We start from the raw sequence: 21,372 nt of genomic DNA, 5'->3' as shown, positions 1-21,372 counted from the left end.
CTGGCAACAAAACACAAGGACAATTAATCACTAATGTCGGGAAATGAAGTGTAAACAGAAGATGAGCTCATGGCCTTGCTATCTGTTCTCTCTGTGCAGATAGTAGCATCTCCCACAGACTCTGGCTGCAGAATGTGCCTTTCTTTACACAGCTGAGCTGCTACTCCTTGGCCTCCCAGCTGCTATGCTATTGTGGTTAGTGGGGGGTTCCAGATAACTGAAGGTTTTCTAACAGTAATTCTTAAAATTCTTTTCTATTAGGTAGAGAACTTCCTTTTTAAAAAATGTCTATATGAATAAGTTTTTTCTTAAGTAAAATACACTAAGCTTTCCTTGGTGAGCTCAAACATCACAAATGTCAATGTCATTAAACTATATTAGAATGGGATCCTGGGGGATGGGGGATATTGAGCCCTGTGTGGAACACTGCTCAGCTGTACACCTCTACAGTTTTTACATCTGTTTTTTTTTTAAGTGATCTACTTTGTGTTCAGTAGTAGCCTTGCTTTCTGTCTGCCTATATTTTTTAATATGTTATAAATTAGAACCTATTTACACTGCTCTTGTTGGAATTTAATAGAAAGGAGATTTAATATATTTAGAAGAAGGACTAAGGAAAGAGATTCTTCAGCGGAATCTGCAAAAATCTCAGTGTTCTAACTTGGTGTTAGTTGTTCCTAGTACAGTAAGAGTATAGACCTGTAGGCCTGTAGACATCTCAATGCACAGATCTAGGATGACTAGTGAAGATAAGATTATTTAAGAACTGTATTGACACAGATGAAAATTGAAAACCAATGAACTGTCAGGACGTAAGCAATAAGGACTCCAGCACAGAAGCCTTTCTGTGTCTGGCAGTCCTGCAGCCTCTTAGGTTTTGCAGTGTGCAGGGCACAGACTTTTTCAAGCAAAATCAGCTGCAGATAATCTGGAATAGAGATCTACTGGGGACCTAGAATGAGTTTAGTCCCTCCTTGTAACTTCTGGGATTAAGGCTATTTTCATGGCGGTAAGCAGTCACCACCTGAGGGCTACCCCAGTCTAGAGAACAGGGACGTATGCTCTAGCAGAAAGCCAAGAAAACTGAGTCATAGATATTTGTAGAAGCAGACAAGAGACAGTCTGAGGTCCTAAGAATTCAGCAGGCAGCCCAGAATAGAAGCGGATCATGCTGCTGACGAGGAGGACCTGCAAAAGATTCAGTTTCTCTTCTTCCAAAGGAAGCTGAGACCCAGAAGGGAAGTGATTTCAGACAAGCAGAGAGATAACATGAGCACTTCTGATATCATGTTTTGCTTTTGAGACAGTCCTGGGATTCAGGGAAGAGGCATCAACACAGGGAGTGTAACACCGAGTGTGACAAAGGACACACACTCAGCCAAAGAACTTTACTGGCTCAAGAGCCACTTGCAACCTTATCTTGGGTTCATATTTTTTTCTCCTAGACGGAATGTGGCTCAGTGACAGCTTGAGCCATAACCTAGATAGAAGGCTTGGTGACTCTGGCAAACATTTATATCCCACTGTTATAAAGTGCTGCAAGATCATTTGCTTCTGAGTAGAGCAGGATTGAAGTGTGGCTTCTGTTTTGACTGTCCTTGTATCTGGACTCATCTTGTCAATGTGGTGGAGGTAACTTATCATGTGAGAACATGGAATTTATGACCAGAGGCCCCTGTGACTGAGGATCACAGACTCTGCACTTCCTATTTCCTACAGTGGCAACCATATTGTTGTAAGCTCTTGTTATTTAGTCATCAGCATGTGGCTGCATGCCATCAGTTTGGTTTCTCTTAACTCAATTGTCCTGATTTCTGCCTGGACTATAATATGAAAACTGCTAAAAATTTCTTGCTCTGTGACATGAGCTGAGAAGCATGTGTACTGCCTTTGGGGATGTGAAATTTAGTAGGAAAATAATAGAAATGCTCAAATGTGTGCCCTATGATATTGCCAGGGTATAATAACTGCAATGAAAATGGGCAGCCTTAGGCTTTAAGGAAGGAAAACACATGTCTCCAGCTGAGAGAGTCCAGGAAAATTTCAGGAGCTAGAGGACATAGTTCAGTTGTAGAACATTTGCCCGGGATTATCACAAGCCACACCAAAACCCTTCTGAAACCTACTCTGGGCCTGTGAAGAACATTTCATGCTTATTTTAGGCAGACATCAGCATCCGTGCTGGAATACCTTATTAATAGTTTATCTGATCTGGGGCCCTAGGATTTCCTTCCTGTATAATTCTAGGGTTGTTCCAAAGAAGAGCTTGTGCAAGTCTGGAAGGTGGTAGACATTACTCTGTAAAGGTTGTTTTGGGCAGACGGAGAAGAACTAGTAAGTTCTAACTTGTCTTCTTCTTCTTCTAGTATTTTACACCCAGCTCTCCCCTCCCATTACAGGCTCTGAGGACTGGCAGAGACCTGTAACTGCCATGAGACGTGTGAATGTGGACCCTTAAAGGTGCTGTCGTCTTTGAGCCAGGACTTCTAGAGACCTCTTTAGTTAGATTCCTTTGTAGATGTCCTTTCCACTGATGCCAGGGCTTTAGAAGAATTGCTTGATAGCTTCCCCTGTGGCCCTCAAACTTTCCACTCTCAACATTAACTCTTCTAATTCTTCCTACAAATAGCTCTAACATTCATGATCTTACATGCTGACAGAGACCCTGATTCAACTCTCCTGATTGAATGGTGACTGGCAGTAGAATGCTGCAGTGTCAGAAAACAGTGTCCTGGCCCTTGGTTTGGGGAATTGGCTCATATGATGAACTCTAGAAGAATGGTAAAGAAACCACGACTGGACTCTTGCAAAAAAGCGCATGTAAACCCTGAAGTGGTGAATCAATTGGGAATCCAGCTATGGGAGCTTAGAAGATGGAACATCAGCACAGTGGGCTGGTACTTTGGCTAAGAAGACATCCATGGAGCACTATGTGTCGGCATGCGCTGTTGGCTGTGTACAATCTAGTTATCAAGAAGAAGCACTGAGCTGTCAGAAGTGTGATAACTTAGAGAGGGCTGGGATGGGATTGCAAATTGGTCCTTTCACTAGAAAGAAAAACTAGCTGCAAGGGAAGGGTGAGGTCAAAGGGTATGATCTGTGTGTTGAGCTCCAAAGGACTTGAGGCAGAGCCTGGAACTTCTTATCACCCAAACCAGAAGTCAGATTTGACTCTTATAGACTCTGAAGGGCTCTTCTAAGCACAAAAGCCACCTACAAAAACAACTCTGCTTGTTACTGTTTGCTGTTGTTTTGTATAAGGAGCAGTTGTTCTGTATAAAGAACTATATTCTCACATCTAGAAGACTCAAAAGAGATGTTAGTGGGGACATGCCAGCTTCAAGTAGAAATGACAAAGATATTTCAAATGAGATGGGGTCTTGGTCCAAGTGGGTTGAGAGCTCCTGGTTGCAAACTTGAGCTCTGCCTTAGAGGAAGGAAAGGGTGTCTCTGAAGGTGAAGTTATGAAGCCAGAAGCAGAACCAAGGCACAAATCCAGAGTCACTGAGAACTTTGGACTGGGAATCTATCTGTTCAGTGAGCAGAACTGGGCTCTATTCAGGGAACGTCCCTAAGCTCTTGAGCAAACAACACAGAGCTGATTGCTGTGTTATTTCCATCCCTCCCACTTTTCAGTGAAGGCTCTACTGTGTTCATCTTATTCTTACATCACAAAAGAATCAGACACTGGGCATTGTGGCTCATGTAACTTTCCCTACAGCTTCAGAGGTCTATGGCAAAGAGAAGCTGCACACAACCGCCTGCTGTAAGTGTTTCATCTGTATATAGACATGGTTTAGATCTCGAGACCCTGAACTTCAAGCCTAATCTCACAACACTCAGGTGACAGGGTGAACTTGTGTTCAGTGTTTGGAAAAAGCATAAATGATTTTGTTCTGAGACTGTGGCATATTGTTTCCTAAAGTACCTGCAGCTGGCTCTTCCATTCCTGTACACAGAGCCTTCTGCCATGTGACTTTGCTGCTCTTGGACTGAGCTGGTGTCTCCTGCTGACAAAAGGACATTGTATGATTGAAAGGACATGCCTTTTCTAGACTTAGGCTGCACAGGTTTGTAACTATTGAGAAAGATTCTTTGCTTGTCTCAGCTTTAGTAAAGCTTCTGAGTTTTCTGTTACGCTCACGTGTGCAAAAGACACTATTAGCAAGGATCCCTGCCAAGGCAGTTTGGAAAGGACTCCTCTGTCCATGCTCCTAGGTACCTGATGCGTTTTCTCAGCCTCTTGTGTTCTCCGGTGATGTTTCAGCACCCTGGCCTGTCTTCACTAAACAGCTTGTTAGATCAGATTATCCACAATACTTACTAACCTTGATGTTCTAACTAATCAGTTGTCTATCCTGAGTTCCTACCTGCCTGGGCTGTGTTTGGAACAGGGTACAGATTCTAATAATAGAACTAGAAACAATAGTTAAATTCATGTGAACTTAGGAAACACGTGGGAGCTCATTTGGTGTCACATTAACTGAGAATTTGCAAAACCCTGGAAAAATTCTTAGGAAATTTTTAGCGAGGAAACCCCTGTTGCTGTAGTCCTTTGATGGGAGGTGATGCTCCTGAGTACAGCCTGCACGCTGTTCTTTTCATGTTATTCTTTTTTGTTTGTTTGTTTGTTTTTGAGACAAGGATTCGTCTCTGTGTAGCCCTGGATGTCCTGGATCTCACTCTGTAGACCAGGCTGGCCTTCAACTCACAAAAATCCACCTGCCTCTGCCTCCAAGTGCTGGTATTAAAGGCGTGTGCCACCACCACTGCCTGGCATAATATTTTTATTTGCTAATTGACTCTTTTTCCTTAACACTATTTCACACGTGAAGTCCTACTCTGAAGTTACCATAAGAAGAAGCCTAAGGAGGCCCATTGAAGTATCAATGTGATGTAGGATAGAGATTTGTTTTCTACATGAGATTTCTACAATGTCTAGCTGACACTCACCATTTAACCACCAGGGAGATATGTGAGATCCTTTTCTACCATTGAACTTCAGTGAATCTCAGAACATTGTCAATGTATAGTTGACTCGAAGCTGTCCCAGGAAAGGACCTTTCCACTCAGTCCAGATCAAATTCCTGACCACAGAATTTTAAACAAATAGAATGATACTATTTAGCTATGAAGGGCAGGAGTGGTTTATTACACAGTGAAAGAAAACTTGTGGGGACAGGGTTGTGAAAGAAGTGTTTGGGAACAATGTATAAATCTGACATTTTTGAGTAGATATTTCAAGTATGACAATCTAATAGATTCTTGGAGTCTTAAAAGTCAACCGCCTTAAAGGCTTTAGTCTTTTCTATACTCTTAACCATAAAAACAATAATCACCTCTACATTAGCATCTGAGGAAATAAGTAACTTAGTCCCTTCTAAGACTGATCAGACCATTTGGGATTACATTTACAAAGTTAGCCCTTGGTCTTACACATGGGGATTTAACCTTGGTTACATACATACATACATACATATGTACACACGTATGTACATACACACACTGACTACACATAATGAGAGTACAAAGTAGGAGTTATTGTCAAACTATAGGTAATTTTTCTTTGCTTTTAGACTTAAAAAGTAACTTGATCTTAAAGATTCATTGCTCTAGTAAGCCAGACTTGAACAAAAAACATTTAATATATTTCCTTTAATAGGCAGAATGCACACATACACACACACACAGACACACACACACATGTACACACACACACACTCACCCCAATGGACACAAAAGTATACTGGGGCATTTGGTAAGAAGAGAACCACGTTCACCTGCAGGGTCCAGGCCAGTGGATGACACTCCAGTCTTGCAACTTTAGCAGATGGCTTCACATTTCAGTTAAAGAGCATGGGTGAAAGCAAATTAAGTGTACCAGGCTCCAGATAAGAAGCTGAGTCTGAAGAGAGAGCAGTGGCTCAGAGTATTCTGAGTGTGAGCAATCTTTAAAAGGCTCTTGAAAGCCGGCCTTGTGAAATCACATAGCTGGAAGATGGAAGATTCAGGTGACTTCAGCTAGATGTGCTGGGGGTGGGGGCAGGAGTGTCAGTGCTTCAATCCTGGACCACACCATGTGGCCTTGAAAAACAAATGATGAACAGCCAGAAGTGGCAGCTCACGAAGGAAGATCTCCGTGAGTTCCAGGCCTGGAGTCATATAGTGAGTTCCAGGATGAGAGAGCCACGTAGTGAGACAACCTTGTCTAAATGAATAAACGACTAACTAAATAACAACAAATAAATAAGACGATGATTCATCTTTATTCCTGCGCAACATTTTTAGCTCTGTGTTACTTGCTTCTAGTCTTGAGCATGTAATGAGTGTAACTCAGAGAGACATCACAGTTTTGGGCATAGAGCGGTCATATGAATTCCTCAGAGACTACACAGCCTATGAGTAGGAAACCTGAGATAAAATTCACATGTCTTGATTTCCAACTCTGGTCAAATAATTAGAATCAGACAATTATATCAATGGTCAGAATTGGAAAAGATAATTGAAGTGTACACTTTTTATTTCCTAGGTGGGGAAACTGAGTCTGGCTTTAAGTTACATCATAATGGCCCAGATGTACTGATCTCCCCAGGATAGTGGTCTTCTCTTACTTTATCTTTTCAGCTAACCACAGTAAAACCTCCTAACGGTGCTTGACAACACCACAAGAAGGTCCTGTCTCTGTGAAAAGGGCAGACACCATAAAGAATGAGGGGGCCTGAGAAAGAGCTCCCAGATCCTGAGAGTCTGTGGCTGCCACTGGTGCCAGGAAAGACAGTGAACTGAAGAGACCAGCATATGCAGGGAGAGAAGAAAGGACTGGCAGGGGAGGTGTCTGGCCCAGAGCCTGGGAATTGGCATCCAGGCATCCAGGCATTCCGCAGGTGGGAGCCAGCAGAGCCCCACATCTCAGCTGGAGCCGGGCAGCAGTGGGGCAGTGAGGAGGCTCCTGGTACTGTAGCTGGGGAGGAGAGCCAGGGTGGATTTACAATCCCTCTAGTTTGTGAACGGCTCAGAATCTTCCATCTCATCTCTTCCAGGATTGGGGGCTGCTCATTCACATGCAAATCCCTTTAGTGGAGGGAGGCTGGGCCCCACAGCTCAAGGCAGGAAAATAGCTTGCAGACTGGATAAAACAAAGGGTGGCTGTGTTTGATAGCACAGGCTGCCAGGCTCAAGGTATGTCCCGGTCTGGACATGGGGGGAGGCGGTTATTAGCCGCTCTTTGAGTAACATCCCCAGAAGTTTGCAGGAATGTATGAGCCCTTGTCTTCACTGCCACAGATCAGAACCCTGTTTATATCCTCAAATCCTTGCATAGAAATCCTTCACGGGGACTGGAAATACAGATCCACAGGCTCTAGGTCCTTGTCACATATCCTTGCTACTTTAATTTTGTCATGTTGTGCTGTGAATACGGAAATGCCTATTAGCTTACGAAAACCAACTGTCAACTTTTCCAGAATTTTGCTCGAATTGTTAAACAGTACACAATCATCTTTAATTGTTAAGTTCCCCCAGATGACAATTAAACAAACCATATTGTAAATAAATAAATTCTATGAAAACTCATCATTTCTCATTTATTTTAACATTGTTCCACCATTGTTTCTGGGGTTTTAATGTCTTTTGTATTCAAAAGGAGAATGATGTGCCAAGATCCATGTCTTGTGGGTCCCACGTCCCCTACTTTCCTTCATTTATGAATGCACATATCATTGTTCCTAGGCCTCAGCTTTCCAGAACATACAATCTAGTATTAATATTGTCCTTCAAGAGTCAGGGCAAAGGAGGCATCAGGTGTAGAAGCAGCTGTCAAAGTGCTTTCATCCCCCACTGCATCTTGAAGGAGCTCTCTTCCCTAACCTCCCTCCCTGGCCCTATCTGTACCCTCTTTCCATGCGCCATTTCTAATTCCTTCTTCATATATCACAGACATCTCCCTTCCTGGGTCTTTGTGCTGTTTGTTCCCTCTGCATGGGAGGCTTTCTTTCCAGGAAACACAAGACTAAGATCTTCTTTGTTATCTTTGACCAAATATTCCCTTCTCAATAAGGCTTCCCGACCTGCCATATTCAAGTCACGGCACACGCCTCAACTTCCGCAGGACTCCTACACTGCCTCTACTTTGTCTTCTTGCCCGTCTGCTCTTTATTCAGCAGATAAAATACAGGAACCTGGGTCCTGTACCTTAAGATTGTAGCTACACAGCATTTCCTGATTGAACGTCTTTCCCACTTTCTGTCCTCTCCTGTAAGGAACGCTTAAGTTCGGCCTCTTTAGCAAGGAGTTTCCTGTGGATACGCAAGCACATGGATGTGCACTCTGTACACAGTGCCCAGAGAGAACGTCTGTCTCACACGGCTCCGTCCACATTCACTTGCTTTCCTGGACCCAGCATGAGGCTCTTCCTCCTGTTTCTTCTTGCCACCCCAGAGCCTGTGCTGTTCGCATTTCCTGCTTAAAATAAGATCTGGTCACACTTTCTGAAGCTCATTTTCACTTCTTAGTTCTCTTCAGTTAGCAGGCATTGGTGTTTGGGGCCCAGCACCCCAGTGGGAAGAATCATGTTCAGACTACAATTATCACTCAAGAGAAACCTTCATTCATTTCTCATTTCCTTCTGGGGCCAAGACCTGCTATCCACTCCCAGAGAATGAGCAGAGCCACTGCAGTAGCTGGGCTCAGCACGGCCTGAAGGTCACGGGCATACTCTAAGTAAACACAGAGCTGTAATGAAATCAGCAATTGGGGTCAGCGGACTTCTATCTTAATTATGCAGCAGGATGCAGGCTGACCCATGGGACTTGGGGGAAAAGGCATTGGATTGGGTCTCAGAGCAGCGAAAACAGTAAGGACATGGCAAAGCCAGCGGGCATACTTCCATTACTTAGAAAGCTACACCCAGAATGCACTGGTGACTTGCCCATGGTCTTATCCTGAGCCAATGGGTGATGTCTAGAATGGTGTACTTTCTTCGACACAACTTCCTGGAGACTTCTGCCTTTTTCTGTCCTACCCAGGACACTGACTGCTACTAGAGAGAACACAGACACAACCTTGAACTTCTGGGGCTGGCAGTCTAGTGGGAATGACTTGAGATACATAAGGACCACAGCTATATCACCCAAACACTTCCTAGCCTTTGTACCACAGACTCCGTTCCTTACTATTTCCTAAAAGGATTGTCTTCTAAAGGTCAGGGATAAAAGAGAAAGTTATTTAACAGAGTCTGGACAAAACAGGAACCCTCATACCTCTTGATGTCATTTTATAAATTTCACTAAAATACTATAACAGGCAAACTGTGGCCTTAGGGACAAATGCATGGCTGAGAGGCAATCAGAGGGCGTTTCCAGACTAGAATTGGCCTGAGAGGTGTTCCAAGAGAAACAGAACCATATATTGGGCATGCAAAGAACTTGCCCAGAGTGACTCGGGAAGCTCTGTTTGTGGCTCAGTTTCCTTCTTTGTAAGCTAGGAATAATAATAACTGGGTCTTTCTATTCCATGAGAAGAATTACATCTGGCAGTAGATTGGAAACTGTTGTAAAAATATTGATGGTAATACACAGCCCCCTGTCTTTAAATGGTACTTTCAAAACACTTAATAGGAATTTCCCAGAAATCCCTGAGTGATTCAGCAAGGCAATGGGGATAGAAGAGGATGATTCTATTCACAGAGCAGCAGCTGATGCCAGATGAGTCCTTAGCATCCATCTTACACCATGAGCATCCCTGCCTTACTTAGCTAATGTTCATTGGACATAGGTCTTTGCAGGCTTTTCCCCCATTCACGTTCCCAGTGAGCCCATGAGAAAGGGATCATGGTATCTCCATTTTACAAGGCACCATGCAGGAAGCATCTGCTCCCAGATCTCACAGTTTCTAAAGCCTAGACTCAGACCGCTGAGTCTGACTGTCATTTTTAGCCCATTCCACATAAGACTACTCCACCTCAAGCTGTGAGGAAGACACTGTGCCCATTCTGGATTTTAAAAAATGCTGACAACAAACCCGAGCTAAGGGAGATGAAGAAACTTGGCCAAGGGGTCTCATGCATAGTGACTTAGTTAATCTTATCCTTATGTCTGGTTAAGCCCCATCCTAAAATCGGGATTAGCACTTCCAGTTGTGTTCCAGATTCAAAACAAGCCCTGTGCCTTCTAAACCTGCTGGCCTGTGCACGCTCCCTATCTCCATGCCCAGGAAAAGTAGTCACCGGGCTGTCAGAACCTTTAGAAGCTCTCATTTCTCCTTCCTCTCCCTTGTGCCCCGTTTCCTGTGATGTACTGCTTGAGCTTCCAAAGCTTTCTGTAGGGGCTGGGAACTTCCTTCAGACACATGTTCTATCCAACTAACACAATCTAGTCAGTAAGTTACCACCATGGCCTGTGCCTAAGTCCTGAATTTTATTTTTGTATCTATATCAGACTTACTTAAACATGCTGCTGACTATGTTACCTCCATGTCCCCTGTCCCTAATTTATAGCTTCCTGTTAAAAATCCTACACTCAAATGCCAGATGATGCCACACTGAAAGCTCAAAGGACTTTCTTTAGACAGAAACATATTTTGCACATTAAATGCAGACAGACATTCTTCATTCCGCAAAGAATATTTTCAAATAATTTTCCTTGAAATAGACGCCTTCTCGGGAACTTCTCTGTTACATTTTTTTTTTTTTTTTTGGTAGACTCACTGGAGGGGAAAGTTTCACATTCTTTACTACAAGGAGTGCAAGCAAGATATAAGAATACTTCAGCACCGGTGTGGGGAACCCTGGCTACATGGTCGACTCTATAGGGTGCCAGCTGCTTGTCTCTCAATATTGCCAGAATTTCTAAGGGAAATGGTGATTTTTGTGTGAGATCAGAAGGTTTATGTTGACATTATATCTATTTTTGTTGTTGTTGCTAATATTTCTTTTCAGACAGAGTGAGGTCATAAAAAAAATCAGCAAACACAATCTACTGAAGAATCAAGTTAGCCATGATGTGCATGCTTAAGTCCCCAAATCAATTCAACCAGTGAGTCTTTTGTCTATCACTTTGGATGGCCATGTTTAAAGTCAAATTTACTAGACATTTCCTTAGTCCCTCCCTACATAATTGTTCTAGGCTTTTCTTGTGTCTCTCCTTAAGAAATGTCAACTCTGACCACTCTCCCTGCCTCCACTAGTACATCCTTTTTAGGCCCTGAGCTGTGGTTAACTGCTGACACATTCCAATCCGGGAACCATCATGCTGGCCCTTTACTTACCCTTAAAGCATATTTCAAACACTGAGATCTGACTACACAGAAATGATCAGTAATACAAATGTGTGTCGTCTTGTGTTTCTTGTGCAGGTTGTAAAATTGTAATTATGTAATTGTCTTGTTACATCCTTTGAAATTGTGAATTTCTGGTGGGCAGGATTGCACTGCTTGTCTTTGGGTACCCAGGTTTGGTAGTGCTCATCTTAGGGACAGATTATCTATGGAATCCTTGGGCTTCATAAAAAAGTGAATAGGTACAGAAAAATCATGAGAATAACACCAGCATAGGGATACTGAAGATGATCCCTCTGAATATCTACAGAGGGCAAACTTAAGGGAGATGCTGCTATCTGGCAGGTATTTAGGAGAACATTGCAATGTATTGAGCGATCTGACTAAGGACTGGAAGCTAAGGGGCTCACAGTGCAAAGGACACAAGAACTGTTCATTATATAAGGGATGTGGGGTTAACAGGAGAATGGGGCACTGTATCTTTTGGACACTTAGTAGCTACTAACTGAGCTTTGGGGGTGAAAATTGAGAGAATGCAATGGGCAGAGAAACATATACAGAGAGAGATAGAGATAGATAGATAGATAGATAGATAGACAGACAGATAGATGCTGAACTGGAGTGCTGTATGCCTTCTTCGTAACGAGCAGTTGGCATGAGTGAACTTGGAATTGGAGGTGTAAATGGTGTGAACTTCTGTGCCTGAAGGTTTGCATTTCCACAACTCTCACCTCATGACTCCTTTAGAAGCCAATCATCTGATCTGATGCTCAGTTAAACTTAATTTGTTGTAATTTCTGGGAAAACCCTGCATTTTCTGGCTGTATAATAGAATTCAACTGCAAGAGAGTTGTAACAATTTGAATACAGGCAACATTTGCTACATATTGCCACTTAAAACCTAGATATTCATTAGATCGGACACTCCTATAGATTGATTAATTTAAAAGAAGAAAAGATACATTTATTATTTTTTTTTTACAGGGTCTGTATGTCGAATCCTGGGCTGACCTGGAACTGGATATACAAGGCTGGTCTCAAACTGACAGTGATCCACCTCTCTCTGCCTCCCACATAGTGGGCTCAAAGTTGTGTAACATGACTCCAGAAAACATCGACAATTTTCACACATCAATCTTCCCTAGGCCTAATATGGACCAATGAATTACTCTTCCTCACTCTTTTGTCATGATGATGATGATGATGGTGATGATGATGATGGTGGTGGTGATGATGATGGAGTTAGATTTTGGTTCCTAAGGTCTTTGAATACTAAGCTTAAGTGGACTTATGGACTGTGTAAATCAACTCCCTGTTTGACAAAGGAAGGGAGGATGGACATAAGGGATTTCTTCTAGAAGAAGCCACCTGCCTAGGTCTAATGTCTTTGTGTAGAATGATAAGCAGAAATGAGGCTTCCAACCTCAATGCTCAGCATCTCTGCCTGGCCCTTCGTCTGCACCACCACCAGCTGTGATTCATATGCCTCATCTGTGCGCTGCAGGACTCCACAGTGACAGCACATTCCAAGGAAGCAGATGCTGCTGTGCAGATGTGCACGTGTCTTGAAGACTGAGAATTGCGGGAAAGCAGGCTGGCAAGGAATTCCCGTAACTGTGAGCATCCGGCCCACAGCTCTGAGGTCTGGCTTTGGGATGATGACACTTGGTGTCAGCAGTTCCCTCATTGTCACCCTGATGGACATGAGTGGCAAGGGAGCACCACGGATGTGAGTTAGATTGGAAAGAGTTCCTGTGAGTTGGGTGGTCCTTTAAACTGACCCCTTGGCTACAAGAAATATTCAGCTATGGAGTAAAAAAGCCCCCAAATAGTCTGAGGTGTTATCCTGCCAAAGAAAACTGAAAATATTTTAAGTTACTTGGTAAATAAAAGCAGTGGTGCGCTATCTTTACAAGTTCAATTCAGGTAGCGTCTCACTAAAAACATTCCCCTGAAAATGCAGGCTTGACTTGTATACTAATAATGGCCATGAAACTTTGAGAACTGGCTAAATAGGATAATGAAGACTTGGAGGGGTAATCTGGAAAATTCTGGCAAGTAAAATTGGGAAGTTTCAGGATCATCTCATCCCACTTTTTGTTCCGTCAATTTCATCCAGACTCTAATACTCTCTCCTCAAGGAAGCTCCTTAAGACTCAAACAAGTACACAAGGTTTAGGAAGTTACTGAAACTAGCAAGATTCACTAGGCCTTGCTGAGCAGAAGAGAATCTCCTATCTTCTGAGCTACCTTCAAGAGTCTCTCCAGCTTGTCTCCAACAGTCTTCAAGTCACCCAGGGACCCAGGATGGAGCTGTCATGAGTTATTTCCCAGGCCATGGTGGGTTTGGGGTGGCTCAGCTGCCTTTGAACCATTGTAACTGCTTCTCCACCATCCTGTAAGCAACCCCAATGAACTCCCTGCTTCATCAACTTGGACTTTGGTAGAGTCATTCCTTTGGTTGGTTAAGGGTTCCTAGCAGGGAGAGTAGACAGTTGTTCATGCATCCCTAGTGAAAGTGATGCAATCCTTCATTGAACAGATGAACAAATAGAATTTGGGAGAGTGGTGTTGACTTATCCTGGAGTCACAGGGCATGTTTGTGCTTGCATTCATATTGAAAGAGAAGAGATTCTGTCTCACCAAAAGCTTAAAAAATAAAGTATATACTAGATATACTGGAAGCTGGGGTTGTAAAGGCAACTAGGAAAGCAGAACTGTTTTCAACTCTGTGTGGTACTTCTGGTCTCGAGAGTTCAACGGCAGAGCGTTAGATTTCCCTTTGAATCCTGACCTTCAGTCTCTTCTTTCAGCCAATGAGAACTTGGCTAGAGCTGCAAATTCAAGTACTGGGCCTCAAAGTGCTGTAGGGTGACAATGAGCAAGTAGGGCAGCTTTAAGGCTCACCCAAACCCAAACAGTTCCATGTCTGTGTTTTCCGTAGCTTATTAGATCATGTTTATCAGAAGAAAAAGACTTAAGCCAGGCAGCGTTTACCATAGTCCTGTGAAATATGAGGATCTGCATCTCTAGGCCCTGGAGCTTAACTTTCGTGAGTTCTTATCTTGGAGCACAACTCGATTGCATTTATGTGGATGAGCACACAAGACCCTGTCTGTATCTGAGCGCCAGTTGCCAGCAGATGTGGCAGCATCCTGCAATGGGAGGCCCGTTCCTGACTCATGGCTGCCAGAACCTCTGCAGGCAGCTGATGCTGATGCTAGGGGGGTATTCTAGACAGTCAGCTATGCAAACTCTCTCCCCCATAAGAATCCCTTTCCCTGTCGGAATTAGACAGATGTGTCTATTTCACAAAGACTTCAGCTCAGCAGCTTATTCTGCAGGTTTCCTCAAGTACCCTTCGAACTGCCCAGAGCCCGTGTGTTTTAGCTTTATATTTCTTCTTGGATGTTAGATCTTTTGCATCCCAATAGTCCTATTGTCCATAAAATGGGGCACCCAGGCAATGGCAATACCCCAAACAGCAATGGTTCTGCGATAGTATCAGTATCTGTAGACACTCTTGGTTAGGACAACCAGGTGGAATAGCCATTGACTTTGAACAAGTAGAGGCCAGGGAATCTGCTAAAACCCCTTCAGTGTTGAAAACCCTGTTTCTCAGCAATGACTATGGGGCTCCAAACATCAACAGTACTGAGATTGAAAACCTGGACATGAAATACCATGTGATCATTTGATGCCATGCTAATGCTTTACATATAAAACAAACTGAGTCAGGGGAGGGGTCCACACTGCACTCAGCATATCCTGAGCCTCTTGTGATCTTTTGTATCCTGAGACTCAGGGGAGCATAGCTTGTGAACTGTTCAGTGTAGCCAAACAAACATGGAGTTCAAATTCACATGACATGGGTTGGGATCGTGGCCTGCCATCTTCCTGGTGCATTGCCTCCAGTCACTTAAACTTTCTGGGTTGGTTTTGCTGTGAGAAATGATAGGCGTTCATGTCTCATAAGACTTTTTCTGAGGTTTGAATGAGATGGTAAGTACAAAGGGGTCTTGAAAATTCACTACTTTGCTGCTGATCAAATAGCCTCGTTAATACAAGGTTGACTGTTGCTGAATAACAGGCTGAGGGATAGTGAGAGTAGACTAGAGATTAAAATGTACAAAGCTGACTTTTGGATTATTTGGTGAGAACTCTTTGCAGGAAATCAGAGAGCTCAGTATGTGCTACATCGGGCTGGAGAGATGCTCTTCTGGAAGCCCTGGGGCCAGCCCCCACACAGTGGTTCACAATCACCTGTAACTCCAGTATTAGGGAACCTAATACTCTCTTTGGCCTCTGTGGGCACTGCACACATGTAATATATTTATATATAAAATACTCATATACATTAAAAACATACATACATACATGCATAAAAAAGTAAAATTTTCTAGTTGTATCAACTTTTTGAAGTAGGTACTACTTTAATAGACCTGATCTCTTAGAATATTTTGAACCTTTTCAGATCCACTTTATTATTATTAAATTTTTTTTGGAAGACACAACTTGAGTTTGTTCAAAGGTTTTGCCCTCACCATTGTCTTGATCCTAGCTTCTATATCCTAGAGTTATATTCATGCTTGTCTAGTTTATATCCACCTTAAAACCAAAACTTCTCACCCATGGCAGTTCCCATTATCTGTATGTTGTGATACTCCCCTGCTTTCGGTATACGTTTTTAGTATTTCCCATTAAATCACTTCCCTTCCATGGCCATGTACTTTGCTAATAAAATCTAAACTTTAGACACAATACTCAAGGCCTTCAGAATCACACTCTAGCCTTCCTTCTTCAAATCTTACCTCTTAATATTGACTGCTGCATAGCCTGTAATCCTAAACATTTGGTTATTATTTAAGGAATATGGCAGTGCTTTAGAATACATTAGTGTCTGACATAATTATCATTCTCTGTGATTTGCTTATTACTGGGTCTACACTCTTTCTTGGGATGTTGGAGCAGTAGTTATTGGATACATTACAGACATTGAGATTAGAGGAGGGAGAAAGATGTTGAGTCATTCCACCAGCTCTTATAGGCTTGAACTTGGCTAACTACTTCCATTACACCCTTCATTGCATTGTGTTCCTGTGAGTCTCCCTCACTAGATGCAACCCATGAAGGAGAATGGTACACATTCCCAGTTAGAGAGTGTTGGAGGTCTCACCTTCACGTAGTCATATTCACAAAGATAGGAGGATTCCAAGTTGAAGTGCATGAAGTAGAGCTTGATCCGAAACCCCTCCGGGACAGTAATATTCCAAGTCACCTCAGAGTCACTTGGATAGGAATCTGGATAGCCAGGTGACTGGATCTGTCCAAACATTTCATTCAGCTCCACAGTATGGGCTGAAACCTTTGACAGGGCTAGGCACAGAGCGTGGTAGAGAAGGAGCCGCCTGAAAGACAGGAACCTGAAAGACAGAAGGAGGTTTCGGTCACATCAATAATTGCAGGTTCCCAACACTGAGCTAAATACCTGCTGTTCTTTTCTTCTCCAGGCCTTGCTCACCTGGTTGGCAGGATGTTTGGAGAAAGTAACTAGATGATTTCTAAGATTGCTTTTAGCTTTGCTCTTTTGAAAAGTAAACATAGTTAAGTTTTCTAGAAACATTTCTACACATTTGGGTTGCTTAAACATGCTGTCTTACTTACTTTGGAAAGCATAACTATTGCAATTAGGTGACAATTGGTATTACATCTTCAGCTGCACCTCTCTTAGGAACCATAAATTCTTTATGTAGCTTTAAAACGACAATTAGTAATTGCACTATTGGCATAAATCCCAAACTCAGTGGTGGAGTCTACAGACATTGAACATATTTAGTATTCTGGAAAGAAAACGTTGTTTACTACAAAGCCAGTAAATGTATCTAAAACCTTGGATAAGGACAGGATGAAGAAAATAAGTCTTGGGGAATGTTTTTCTGTAACAATCAAAAGTTTATAATTTATTTTTGGAGAAATAAAATATAGTGGACTGCTAAGAGAGAGTTGCAACAGAGAGGGTATGGGAAACACAGCATCAAACATGAATGATGCAATGCAGAGGCAGGATAGCTAAGGTGGGTCATAGTCCTAACGGTAAGATCACAGCAGAGCACCTTCCCAGCAAGACCCAAGGACCTTGAACTCAGACATCTCAAACACGACTTCTCTTCTAACAGGTTGCTGTGATCATTTTTGATATTTTTAATTCCTGTGGGTGTGCGTGCATGAGTGTGGAGGCCAGAGATCAACCTAAGGTGTTGTTCCTCAGGAGCCATCTACTTTGTTTTTCAGAGACAGCATCTCTCACTGGGATTAGCGGCTCACTGATTACATTAGGCTGGTTAGCCAGTGAGCCCCAAGCATCCTCCCATTTTCGCCTCTGAAGTTACAAGCTAGTGTCTTTGCCTGTCTTATTATGTGGGCTCTAGGGATGGAACTCAGGTCCTCGTATTTGCACTGTAAGCCCTCTGGATTCTGGCATCCTTCCAGCTCCATTTCTGAGTTCCTTTACTGCTGTGGCTGCCTGCCAGTTCTCTAAGCCTGATGCACTAGGCGACAGTCACCAAGGCCTATCCTTTCTGCTTCCTTTGCTTTAGAAACTCATCTCATCTGTCCCCAGTCAATTACATCATTTAAACTGTTACCATGACCTAAGTGATCTTTCTGTCCCTTCCCTCTTGGCTAAGTCTTCTACTCAAGTTGATTTTCTAACACAGATGTAACGCTGCTTCCTAGGCACGGCATCGGCTCCTGAGGTGGCTGACCAGACCTTTTGCAATTTTATGATGATCTTCCTCTTTCATCACTCTCAAGACCACTTGTGGTTTTTCCCACACCTGGGCCTCACTATACGCACGCTCCACCTGTCCTCGACATTCCCTTCTAACTTTTTCTGCTTTCCCCTAGTAATGAATGTCCTTTCATCCCTCCAGCTCCTACAGCCTCTGTTGGAGCAGCTAGCACACTGCTTTGCTTCAAACACAGCCTCTGAGGTTGCGTGCTCCTGGGTACAAATCCCACTTCCTCCATTGCAAGAACCTAGTATTCCTCCATTGTAAGAACCTGGGATTCCTCCATTGTAACTTGCTTCCCTGTGCTCTAGTCCCTTCATCCATAGATGGGGCTGCAAGTCCTTATCTGTAGGCTCCCCGCATCATTAAAGCTGATGCATGTGAAGTGCTTAGGAGTTGGCGTGTAACAGTTGCCGATGAACAAAAAGGGCCGAGGAGAGACAGTCTTAGATAACCTAGAAAATCAAAGCTAGGAATCTCTGCCAAGAATTTGGATTACTAAGTTATGTCTTTGTTAATCAGGAAGTCAATTCTGTGCTAAGACCTCCTTCCCCTGTACTCAGATGTAGGCGCATGTGTGTCTACTTATGAATTTTTCAGTGTGCAAACAGTGAATGAGCACATATCCAGATTATCTAGCTGTTTTATGTGATAGATACATAAAAGGTAAAAAGATACATGTAGAAAGGTCTAGAAGGATTAGCATGGCTCTCTGTAAAGTGAAAGTACAAGTGTTCTCATTTTTGTGTGAGTGAAATTTTACATTGAGGGACTGCAGAGCTGGCTCAGTGGAGCAGAGCACTTGCTGCTCTTGCAGAGGACCTGGGCTCAGTCTCAGAATCTACACCAGATGGCTCGAAAGCATTTGTAACTCACGGTCAGGGGTGCAGAGTGTATGCTCTTCTTTGGCCTCCATGAGTACCTGCATGCACTGGACATATACAGACAAGTAGATACGCAGGCAGAGGGCATACCCATCAATAAAAATTTAAAAAGAAAATACATTGATCATGTATTGCTTTTACACACAAAGAAAATAACATCATTTAAAAAATTTCCCGAAGGCCCCTGCAATTGCAACATGTGAGAGTCTGGTAGGAAAACGACATGTTTTACTCCAAGGGCCAAGGTCAATATTGTTCTAAAGCAATCTGTAAAGGAAGGCCTTTGGAGGTAGAGGAAGGAGAAGGCACAGGTCCAAGTTACCTAGTGAATTTGTAGAAAAAGGGAGTTCAGGAGGTTACTTTCCGGGTCCAGGTACCCCATTTCTGAATGAGGAAATATATTTTTGTTACCTGGGCTGAAAGTGATCAGCATGGAAGGATAGATTCAACTCCTAGACCTTATTCTCCTGTCCACTTTGGGAAAGTTAAGGGAACTCTGCATTTGTTTCCTCAGCTCGTCCATGGTAAGAATAATGACTTCCCACAGGATTGTGCTGCCCAGGAGCATAAGAATGAGCTCTAAGTATCCAGCCCTAGCAAAGGCTTGTTCTGATGACTCTACCATGTCACATCGTCAAAGGCGTGAGCTTTGGCTCGCAAGCCCAGCTTCCCTGCAATAGTGACAACTGGATTACACAAGGATGAAAGGTCGACTTTCTCCCCATGTGCCTTTTCCAGAACACAGAGAGGAGAAAGCCTCCTCAGGCCAGTTCTGCTGAGGCTGATAGCTGACTGAGCCCTCAGCCCAGGCCCCAGGGCTGCGTGTGGCAGGCAGCCGGTGAATGTGCGCACACGAGAAGCCTGTGGAGTGTTCTGTTCTTTGCATCTCAAGACAGACTTAGATGCATGAAACAGATATCTCCATTCATGTGAGAAGCTGAGACATATGCTTGCTTGCTTGCCTTAGGGGCTGTGAATCAAAGGATATACACGGCAGCATTTGCTTCTCATTGCAATCCTGTTTTGGCTTCTTCTGCGCCAGGCACCAGCTGTACAAGTCCTGACACCTGTTATCTCTCCTCTAGCTGATCAAAAAAAGTTGAGCTACATTTGTTTGAAATGTCAAAAGTGATATAGTGAGCTGAGATTTCAGTCTCCGTTGTAAGAGCAGGCTATCAGGACACATAAAGAAGCCATATGAGTCGGACTGTGGAGTGAGTGGCACTCCCTAGCTTCTCCATTGGCTTCCCTCATTTCAGTGTTCATGCCACCAACACTCCATTTTTAAGATGCAGAGTTGGAAGAGACCACAGAGCTCCCTTACCCACCAGCCTCACTTGACAGACGTTGAAAAGTATATCCTACAAGATGGTACATCATGCCAAATACCATATGGTGAATTAACTCCAACAGAAGAAAAGAATAACAAAAGCTCAGAGAAGAAGTTGGGTTTGTGCCCGTATCATGCCCAGGCATCTGGCCAAAGCAATTAATCCTGTGAAAAATAATTTAAAAACCCCATAGCTTTATGTGGAAAATTTTAAAATACTAATGTTTGACCCCCTCCCCTGTACAAGAAACTGTTCTGTCACCTGGGGACTGGCATTCCTCGAGTACCATAGACTATTGCCATCTGCAGCTGGGATTGAGAGCCTCCTAGAATATATGAGGAAAATGACTGGAGCCCAAAGACACAAGACTGAGTCTGGGCCTTTTCTAGATCATCAGTGTGGACTTGGGCAAGTTTCTTAACTGCTTCTATCTCATGTACCCTTTAATCCTTATGTCACGAAAAAGCTGAAGCAATACTCATGAAAGTGTCTTGCAAATTCTGAAGTGCTGTGTGCCTGGGAGTCCAGCCTCCTTAGACACAGCCAGCCAGTGGAACACTTTCCTAGAACTCCTTTTTGATATTCAGTAATTGAATTCAACTCAGTCATAGTTACTGAATGTTTTTTTAGGAAAGGGACATTATGCTAGGTGCTGGTCACATGATCGTGAAGACCTTCTACAAGGATGAAGACGTTGATTACACCACTTGGAAGGGGAAGTGGGCGTTTAAATAAGTAGCTATGTCAAAGATGATAAGAAATACGGCCACAGAGGAGAACAAAGGAAGAGATAGCATGTCTGGGGGATGGAGATCAGAAACGAGGACACAGTGTTGAGTCTGCCCAGTCAGTTCTAGGTGGGAAGTACCTGGGAGGGCTGTTCTAAGCTGAGGGTTAAGTGTACTCAGGGTGTGCTTTGAAATGGCTGTGGCATAGGCAAGGGAGATCACCATTTCCACAGACAAAGGAAGAAAAGCCATTGTTTCAGAAGGAAGGAAAAAATGAAATTTCCTGGCAGGTTTAAAAACAAAACAAAATGACAACTTTACAAAGATCAGAATGATGGAATTACCTTTTAGAGACTCAGCTTTTCCT

At 43.2% G+C, this 21,372-nt stretch overlaps 1 protein-coding gene across 3 annotated transcripts in view; it reads right to left on the bottom strand.

The window, feature by feature from the left end:
- Masp1 (mannan binding lectin serine peptidase 1) overlaps positions 1-21,372 on the bottom strand; it is a 71,778-nt gene that overhangs the window by 49,110 nt on the left and 1,296 nt on the right. For all 3 annotated transcript variants that reach the window (XM_028783892.1, XM_028783891.1, XM_028783893.1), the window contains exon 2: positions 16,448-16,694. In XM_028783892.1, coding sequence (XP_028639725.1) covers positions 16,448-16,694 — 247 coding nt within the window. The remainder of the gene's footprint in view (positions 1-16,447; positions 16,695-21,372) is intronic.

This window comes from Grammomys surdaster, unplaced genomic scaffold (assembly GCF_004785775.1).
Source record: "Grammomys surdaster isolate TR1022 unplaced genomic scaffold, NIH_TR_1.0 1166, whole genome shotgun sequence".
Classification (NCBI taxonomy): Eukaryota; Metazoa; Chordata; class Mammalia; order Rodentia; family Muridae; genus Grammomys; species Grammomys surdaster.
This window is presented reverse-complemented; position numbering and strand designations above follow the sequence as displayed.